The sequence below is a fragment of the Dipodomys ordii genome, unplaced genomic scaffold (assembly GCF_000151885.1).
Source record: "Dipodomys ordii isolate 6190 unplaced genomic scaffold, Dord_2.0 Scaffold64, whole genome shotgun sequence".
In the NCBI taxonomy this organism is placed as follows: Eukaryota; Metazoa; Chordata; class Mammalia; order Rodentia; family Heteromyidae; genus Dipodomys; species Dipodomys ordii.
Genome location: NW_012267280.1, coordinates 3012160 through 3021894, shown reverse-complemented (window position 1 = coordinate 3021894; position 9735 = coordinate 3012160). Strand labels below are relative to the sequence as shown.

General features: G+C 50.2%; 1 protein-coding gene across 1 annotated transcript in view; it reads left to right on the top strand.

Annotated features, from left to right (window-relative positions):
• Acer1 (alkaline ceramidase 1) overlaps window positions 1-7249 on the top strand; it is a 13963-nt gene extending 6714 nt beyond the window's left edge. Inside the window, exons 2-6 of the mRNA XM_013022668.1 lie at window positions 2086-2200; window positions 2441-2582; window positions 4563-4700; window positions 6777-6914; window positions 7081-7249. Coding sequence (XP_012878122.1) covers window positions 2086-2200; window positions 2441-2582; window positions 4563-4700; window positions 6777-6914; window positions 7081-7249 — 702 coding nt within the window. The remainder of the gene's footprint in view (window positions 1-2085; window positions 2201-2440; window positions 2583-4562; window positions 4701-6776; window positions 6915-7080) is intronic.
• The last annotated feature ends 2486 nt before the right edge of the window (window positions 7250-9735 follow it).

Genomic DNA, 9735 nt, shown 5'->3' with positions numbered 1-9735 from the left:
TTTTTTTTTTTTTTGTCGGTCGTGGGACTTGAACTCTGGGCCTGGGAGCTGTCCATCAGCTCTTCAGCTCAAGGCGAGCGCTCTACCACTTGAGCTACAGCACCACTTCCCCTAATGTTTTGCTGGTTAGAGATGGAGTCTCATTGACTTTTCTGCCTGGGGGTTGTTTTGAACCCGGATCCTCCAGGTCTCAGCCTCCTAAGTAGCTCAGATTACAGGTGTGAACCACTGGGGCCTGGCTCTGCTTTTGGCTTTTTTTTGCAGGGCGGGGGGGGGTCAATTATGGGGCTTGAACTGTGGGTCTAGTCACTGTCCCTGAACTCTTCAGTTCAAGGGGAGCACCCTACCACTTAGGCTACAATGCCACTTCCAGTTTTCTGGTGGTTAATTGGAGATAAGTCTCATAGACTTTTCTGCCTGGGCTGGCTTTTGAGCCACGATTCTCCGATCTCAGCCTCCTGAGTCACTAGGATTACAGGCATGAGCCACCAGCTCTTGGCTTCCATGAGTACATTTCTTTTTGGACAATGTCGCCCCTTTCCTTGCGCTCTCCTAGTTTTTCCCTCCTGCCCTCTCCTACAAGCATTATAGTTCATTTCATTATAGTTCAACAAAGTTTCTACTGAGCACCACTGCTGTACCTTATGTCCCTACATTTTTGTGTCATCCCTTACCCTCCCAAAGTTGGAAAAACAAACAAGATAAAAAAAAGAAAAGAAAAGAAAACCCCTCATTTTCATTTCCTGGAGTTTAGTTTAATAAATATTACTTCATAACACTCTGAGCCCCAGAAGCGTTGAACCTTTGTGTTGCTCCCCTATCTCCTTTGGTCTTGCTGTGTGTGAATGCTTAGAGAATCCTGTATAATTTTTTTTGCCAGTCCCAGGACCTGGGCACTGTCCCTGAACTTCTTTTGCTCAAGGCTAGCACTCTATCAGTTTGAGCCACAGAGCCACTTCCAGCTTTTTCTGTTTTAAAGTTTTTTTTTTTTGGGGGGGGGACCTGGTCCTAGAGCCTGAACTCTGGGCCTGGGCGCTGTCCCTCAGCTCTTCAGCTCAAGGAGAGTGCTCTACCACTTGAGCCACAGGGCCACTTCTGGCCTTTTTCTTCTGCTTATGTGGTGCTGAGGAATCGAACCCAGGGCCTCATGTATGCAAGGCAAGAGCTCTACCACTGAGCCACCTTCCCAGCCCCCAGCCTTTTCTGTTTATGTGGTACTGAGGAATCGAACCCAGGGCTTCATGCATGCTAGGCAAACACTCTACCACCAAACCACATTCCCAGCTCCTAGAGTATAATTTATCATGTATTTTAGATCTAGCTTCCACATGTGAGCTTGGCTCATATGTCTTTCTGAGCTTGGCTTACCTCATGATTTGTTCTAGGTCTATCCATTTCCCTGCCAATGTCATACTATTTTTCTTTCCAATGGCTGTGTAAAATTGCATTGTGTATAGGTACCATGTTAAAAAAAATCTACTCATGTGTTGTAGGGCATCTGGGTTGTTTCCATAACTTGGCTATTGGGAACAGTACAGCAATGAACATGGATGTATAAGTGTCTTTATGGTATTCTGGCTTGCCAGCACCAAAAATTACAAATAAATAAAGGGAAAGAAAAATCAGCTAGGCCAGGTGCTGATGGCTCATGTCTATAATTCTAGCTACAGGAGGCTGAGATCTGAGGATTATGGTTTGAAGCCTGGGCAGGAAAGTATGTGAGACTCTTCAGTTAGCCAACAAAAAGCTGGATGTGGAGCTGTGGATCAAGTGGGAGAGCATCAGCCTTGGGTAAAAAAGCTCAGAAACAGTGCTTAGGCCTTGAGTTCAAGCTCTCGACCAGCAGAGAGAGAGAGAGAGAGAGAAAGTGAGAGGAAGAGAGAGAAGAAAGGAAGGAAGGAAGGAAGGAAAAGAAGAGAAAGAGAACAAGGAAGAAAGAGAAAGAGACAGAGGAGTTGGGACATTGACAGGTGAATGGCAAATCCTGGCTGTAAGGACTTTCTGGAAGCTATAGGAGCCCCCCACCCCCTCTATCCCTGCTGCTGCCATCTGATCCGAATGGCACTCCTCTGCCTCTTGTCACAGTTCAGCAATGTGTCCTTCTTCTTCTTCGGGCCCCTTTTGCTCGTCCTGATGCATCCCTACGCCAAGCAGCGGTCCAGAAACATCCAAGGGGTCTGCGTCCTCTTCATGTTCATAGGTGGGTGGAGCATGTGTAGCAGGCCTTTGGGGGCGGGACCAGAGAGGGTGGGGCCCACGAGAGACTGACCAATGGGGAGGGGATGTGGGCGGGACCTTGGGGCGGAGGCGGGCCAGAGGGACCTACCTACGGGACGATGAATGGGCGGGGCCTGCGGGGGCGGGGCCAGAGGGGCGGGGCCCGAGGGGCGGGGCCGGGTGACCCACCTGACCTGCTGCTTCCCCTCCTCTCGGTCCCCAGGCCTGTTCTCCATGTACTTCCACATGACGCTCAGCTTCCTGGGCCAGCTGCTGGATGAACTCTCCATCCTATGGCTCCTGGCCTACAACTACGGCTTGTGGATGCCCCGCTGCTACTTCCCGGCCTTCCTGAAGGGCAACAGGTGGGCGGGGCCGAGGGGCGGAACCCGCGCTGTCGGCCCTGCCCCCTCATCTGCTCTCCCCTTTCCCTTCCCCTAACCTGGGATTCTCTGCAGTCCCCACCTGACTGGGTGAGCCTGGGACCTTCTCCAAACTGAATCACCTGGGGTGAGGGGGGGGGGTGCCCGGGACTCCCAGGCCTAAGATCTCTCACCAGGATTGGAATCTTTCCTTTCCTTTCCTTTCTTTTCCGTTCCGTTCTGTTCCTTCCCTTCGCTTCCCTTCCTCCTTTTCCCCCTCCTTTTTTTTTTCTTTGGCAGTACTGGAGTCTGAACTCAGGGCCTTGCACTTAGTAGGCAGGCATTCTAGCATTTGAGTCATGCCTCTAGACTTTTTTTTGTCGGTCGTGGGGTTTGAACTCTGGGCCTGGGCGCTGTCCCTGCGCTCTTCAGCTCAAGGTGAGTACTCTACCTCTTAAGCCACAGCACCACTTCGGTTTTCTAGTGGTTTATTGGGGATCAGAGTCTCATGGACTTTTCTGCCCGGGCTGGCTTTGAACTGTGATCCTCAGATCTCAGCCTCCTGAGTAGCTAGGATTACAGGCCTGAGCCACCGGCACCCGCATTTAGACTTTTTAAAAATATAAATATATTCTTTTAAATTTTCTTTAGATAGTTGTACAAAGGAGTTGTCACCCAACAGAGCAGTGTATGAATACAGTGCATCTTGATCAATGTCCCACCCTACCCCTTACCTCACTTTTCTTTTTTCTTTTTCTTTTTTTTCTTGGTCGTGGGGCTTGAACTCTGGGCCTGGGCACTGTTCCTCAGCTCTTCAGCTCAAGGCTAACACTTTACCACTTGAGCCACTTCTGGCTTTTTTCTTTTTGCTTATGTGGTGCTGAGGAGTCGAACCCAGGGCCTCAAGCATTCAAGGCAAGCGCTCTACCACTGAGCCACCTTCCCAGCTCTCTTACCTCACTTTTCTTAAATTTCTTTTGGTCAGTCGTGGGGCTTGAACTCTGGGCCTGCACGCTGTCCCTCAGCTCTTCAGCTCAAGACAAGGGCTCTACCACTAAGCCACATTCCCAGTCCCATGCTTTTAGTTTCTTATTGGATAAAAGTCTCATGGTTTTGCCCAAGACCTGCCTCGGATCAAGATCCTCCTAACCTATGCCTCTTATTTAATTTTTTTTTTTGTCAGTCGTGGGGCTTGAACTCTGGGCTTGGGTGCTGTCCCTCAGCTCTTCAGCTCAAGGAGAGTGCTCTACCACTTGAGCTACAGGGCCACTTCTGGTTTTCTGGTGGTTTATTGGAGATAGGAGTCTCACGGTCTCTCCTGCCCAGGCTGGCTTTGAACCTCGATCCTCAGATCTCAGCCTCCCTGAGTAGCTAGGATTACAGGCATGAGCCACCAGTGCCGGGCTCCTATGCCTCTTATTTAGTAGGCATCATTTGTTGGTTAAGATGAGATTTTTCAGGCAGACCTCAAACTATGATCCTTCTAATCTCCACCTCCCAAGAGGCAGAGATGTGGAACGACAGATGTGGGCCATTCAAGCCTGACTCTGGGATCTTTCATCTTATCTTCCTGGGGCCTTCTCCTGACCTGACTGGATTCTACACTCACCTCAGGCTTTTCTGGAACTAATCCCGCTTGAAGGCACCACTCTCCTTCACTGACTTGTCCAGGACTCCTTTCCCTGAAACACCCTTATCATCTCCAGTCCCTGTGATCTCCTGGCCCCCTGAGATCCTTCATTTGAGGGCTCCTAAGTTCTCCTAGATGATGAACTTGGTGGTCCTGCTTCTGAGTCCACCTGAGGCTTCAAGCCTTCACCAACCCACTGGGTTTCATGGGACCCTGTCTTTGTTCTACTGAGCCCTTCCAGGGGGGCCCTCTAGCACATACCTGGGAAGTTCTGAGCCCACTGCAGGGTGACCCTGCAGGGGTCCAGGCCTTCAGGCCCTCCCTCCCCTGCCAACAGAGTCACTGTCCCACAGGTCCCACTTCTACAGGCTGGTCGTGATCACCACAGTGATCAGCTCCTTCATGTCATTACTGAAGCCCGTGGCCAATGCGTACGCCCTCAACAGCATTGCCCTGCATATCCTCTACGTGTTACACCAGGAGTACAAGAAGTGAGTGGGGTAGGGGGACTGCAGGTATGTGTGTGTGTGTGTGTGTGTGTGGTCTCCCTCTTCTCCAAACACCCCTTGCTATTTCCCCTGCTGACCTGATTGCAGACTCCTAGAGTGTTTGCCCCCCCTCCCTCTCCCCCTCCCCATCACACAGCAATAAGTTCAGGGCAAGGTCTTGAACTTAAGTCTGTCTGGCTACAGCTTGGTCTGTTGTGGATAGAACCCCTAAAATATACATCAAAGTAGTGAAAATTACTCCCCATGCCAGCCTCAGCATCATAGCTAGACCCCATCTCAATGGTTGGGGGGTGGGGAAGATGAGGTTTATTTTGGTCACCATCCAACTTGCTTGCTTTTCTTTCCCTCCTTCCCTTTTTCCTTCCTTTCTTTCCTTCTTTATTTTTGTGTGCCAGTCCTGAGTATTGAACTCAGGGCCTAGGCACTGCCCCTGACCTTTTTTACTCTACCATTTGAGCCACACCACCACTTCTGGCTTTTTCTGCTTATGTGGTACTAAGGAATGGAACACAGGGTTTCATATGTGTTAGGTAAGCGCTCTACCACTAAGCCACATTCCCAACCCCTGCCCTTGAACTTTTTTGCTCAAGGCTAGTATTCTACATTTGAGCCACAGCTCTACTTCCAACTTTCTGGTGGTGAATGAATAGAGCTGAGATTCTTATGCATTTCATGTCTGAGCTGACTTTGAACCATGATCCTTAGACCTCAGCTTCCTGACCTTCTGAGTACTGTTCCTGAGCTTCTTCTGCTCAAAGCTAGCACTCTACCACTTGGGCCACAGCGCCACTTCTGGCTGTTGTTGTTTGTTTGTGTGTTTATGTGGTAGTGAGGAATCGAACTCAGGGCTTCATGCATGCTAGGTGAGCACTCTACCACTAAGCCACATTCCCAGCCAGCCTGGCCTTTGTGGTGTGTGTGTGTGTGTGTGAATCGAACTCAGGGCTTCATGCATGCTAGGTGAGCACTCTACCACTAAGCCACATTCCCAGCCAGCCTGGCCTTTGTGGTGTGTGTGTGTGTGTGTGTGTGAGAGAGAGAGAGAGAGAGAGGGAGGGAGGGAGGGAGGGGGGAGAGTGAGTGTTCTGAAGCTTGAACTCTGTGCCTGGGCTCTGACCCTGAGCTCCTTCTGCTAACGGCTAGTGCTCTACCAGGGCCACTTCTGGCTTTTTCTGTGATTAATTGGAGATAAGAATGTCATGGACTTTCCTGTTTACAAACTGTGATCCTCAGATCTCAGCCTCCTGAGTAGCTAGGATTACAAGCATGGGCTCCTGGCACCTGGTTTGTTTTTGTTGTTGTTGTTTGTCAGTCCTGGGGCTTGAACTCTGGGCTTGGGCACTGTCCCTTAGCTCTTCAGCTCAAGGCTAGCACTCTACTACTTGAGCCGCAGTGCCACTTCCAGCTTTTTCTGTGTATGTGGTACTGAGGAATGAAATCCAGGGCTTCATGCATGCTAGGCAGACACTCTGCCACTAAGCCACATTCCCCACTCTCCCTGAGCTTTTTTGCTCAAGGCTAGCCCTCAAGGCTCTACCACTTTGAGCCACAGGGCTACTTCTGGTTTTCTAGTGGTTAATTGGCAATAAAACTCTCACGGACTTTCCTGCCCAGGTTGGCGTTGAACCACGATCATCAGATTTCAGTCTCCTGAGTAGCTAGGAGTAACCGACCCACCAGCACCTGGCTGCCTGATAGTTTTAGAGATTTCGGTTCATGGTCTGTTGTCACTGTTGCTTTGGGCCTGAGTGGTACCATCAAGGCAGCAGTGCCTGGCTGAGCCATATCATTCACCTCACAGCCAGGGAGTGTAAAGGGTTCCACAGTTCCCTTTGAGGACATGCCCCCAATGACCTAAGCTCTACCACTAAGCTCCACCTCTTAAAGGATCCACACCTCCCAACAACACCAAGCCTGGCGGTGAGCACCAGCACCTTTGTGCCCTTCATCTGTCCTCTTTTCCTCCGAACCTCATCTCCTCAGGTGTTGGAATGTCCCATCAACCCCTCTGGGTGCTGATGTCTGAGGCGGGCCTGAATTCCATCCTTCTCTCCCCAGGACCAGCAACAAGGAATTAAGGCACCTGATTGAGGTATCCGTGATTCTATGGGCCATTGCCATGACCAGCTGGATCAGTGACCGAGCGCTGTGTGGCTTCTGGCAACGGATTCATTTCTCTTACCTCCACAGCATCTGGTAAGCACTTGCCCCAGGAGTGGCCCCGGGACCCCAGCCTTAGAGAAGCTTTGACCCAGATCCTGGGATGTGATGAGGGTGGGGGGTGACCTTGGTAAGGCTGGGAGGTCAGGAGGGGGGTTTCTGGGGCATATGGCACCTCGCTGTGTTCTTCTCACCCCTGCAGGCATTTGCTGATCAGCGCCACCTTCCCCTATGGCATGGCCATCATGCTCTTGGTAGATGCCCAGTACGAGATGCCGGAGAAAAGCCTTAAGCTGCGCTACTGGCCATGTGACACTTGGCCTGTGGGGGTGCCCTATGTGGAACTCCCTGACAATGGCAAGTGCTGCTGAGCCCTGCTGGTCTCCGCACGCTGGTCACTCTGCTGAGTCTCCTGGGCCTGAGGACAGAGGACAGGGCTGGAACATCCACCTGAGGAACACTTGCAGTTCTGCATCACCCCCCTTTTCTTTTCTTTTCTTTTCCTTTCCTTCTTTTCTTTCTTTCTTTCCTTCTCTCTTTCTTTCCCTTTCTTTCTTTCTTTCCCTCTTTCTTTCTTTCTCTCTTTCTTTCATCATTCAGAGCATTGGTGCTGTCCCAGAGCGTCTTTGTGCTCAAGGCTAGTGCTCTATCACTTGAGCCACAGCACCACTTCTGGTTTTCTGGTGGTTCATTAGAGATAAGAGGCTCACAGACTTTCCTGCTGGGGCTAGCTTTGAGCCACAATCCTCAGATCTCAGCCTCCTGAGTAGCTAGGATGACAAGTGGGAGCCACCACTGCCTGGCTACCCTCCCTGCCCACTTTTTTAAGCTCTTTGTTCTGGCCCAGAGTAAGGGATGGACTCCCAGTGACTCTGATGGCCTGGGTGATGACAGGTCCCTTCATGGCCTGACCCTGTCCTCCTTCACTCTCTCCTGTATCCACACTGTCCCCATGTCCTTGTTATGTAATTTCCAAGTTCTGGGATGACCACATGGTATGTTGCTGCTCTGAGTGACTGGAAACTGGGGCTTGCTGTCCAACACCTTGTCTGGATTGTTGGCTACTTTTAGATGCCCTGGGTCTGTCTTCAGACAATGCCCCATGGAGGGACATCCCAGAGGACAAACATGACTTAAGGGGACCCCATCCTACACCCATACCCATGTGGAGAGATCTTGCAGGCTCTGCTGTGTGTGCCTGGGGAGTGGGGAGGAACAAGTTACCCCTGTGGGTCAGCTAGGCCCACACTTGGCAGTCTGGGTGCTGTGAGGCATGGGGCATCAGAGAGCTCCAGGGGTGGCTGGTTCAGGCCCTGGGAGCCACGGAAGGGGGAGCGTTGGTGGGGGGAGTGGTGTGTACGTTCATGAGAGCATGAGGAACACCGTTGGTAGACGTAAGTGTGCGTTGTTGCTTGATCCCTCTCTACTTGCGTGAAATTGACAATGCTTATGCTCCTTGTCTGGAAATAACATTTCTCTGCTTGTGGATCTGTGTGAATAAACAAGCTGATGTGTAGGACGTACTGATACAGAGTTGTGAAGACACCTGCCCACCCACTGACATTCCTCCATTCCTCCATTGGCTTATCCATACATGTTCCCCGTCATCCACCCATCCACCCACCATTCCATCCACTCACTCATCTATCCAGCCAGCCAATAGCCCCCATCCACCCACTCATTTATCCATCCATCCAATCCACCGGCCCCTATCCATCTATCATCCATGTGCCCATCCATTCACCACCCATCCACTATCCATCCATCCATCCATCCATCCATTGCCCATCCATTAATTCATCCATTCATTTTTCTTTTTTAAAATCCACCTGTTCAGTTGTCATTGTGTCCATCTATCTACAGAAGCATTTTCCCATTCATTTACTTATCGATACATTTGTTTTCACCCACTGTCCATTCATCCAGCCCCCACATCCATCTACGCATGCATCCATGTATCCACCCTATTAACCTACATCCATCCATCACATTTGGTTCTCTATTTTCTATAATAATTCATCCAACCAAGTCATTCAACCAGCTTGCCATTCATCTATTTTCCACCATTAACCCATTCTTCCATACATCTATGAACTGTCTCAGGGGAAGAGAAAGCCATCCATTCTGGGAGTCATGGCAGGTCTGGGCTGAGCAGAGTGAGTGGCAGCGTGACTCCAGAGATTGGAATGACCTTGCCAATGGAAGGAAAGCAAGATGATACATGAAAGGTCCCACAAAAGAACACAAATAGTCAACAAACAAAACAAAATAAGAAACAACCTAAAGGAAAAAGTAGTGTCACAATGTAGCCATCGCCATGGGTGCAAAAAATGTGGACCACTAGAGGGCGGTAGAGGCTTACCATCCCAGATAGTCACAGACCCGAGGCTAAACCACAAGACACGCAGTGTTACTATGAACCTCTGGGAGCCTCATTTATCTGCCTCTAGGCTGTCTCTGCTTGTAGCATTGGACTGGCATGATAAAATAGATGCTCAATCAATTCCACAAGATCTATGATGCATTCTGCTGAATCCTCAAATTGTCATTTGTTCTCCGGTTTTCCTGAAGCCTTGATTACATGGGTGTGTCGAGATAGGAAACATTGTGCCTCCTTCAATAAGAATTCATTAGTCATAGGCCCAAAACTGAGGCCATAAACTGGGGTGACCCACTTCTAGAACACTCCTTAGCTTGCTTACCCCCAATACCCTCCCCCACTGAGGAGACTGAGGATGGTTAAGTTTGAAGCCAGCCTTGGCTTCATGGTGAAACTTTGTCTCAAAAAAAAAAAAAAAGGGCTGGGAAGGTGGCTCAGTGGTAGAGCGCTTGCCTTGCATGCCTGAGGCCCTGGGTT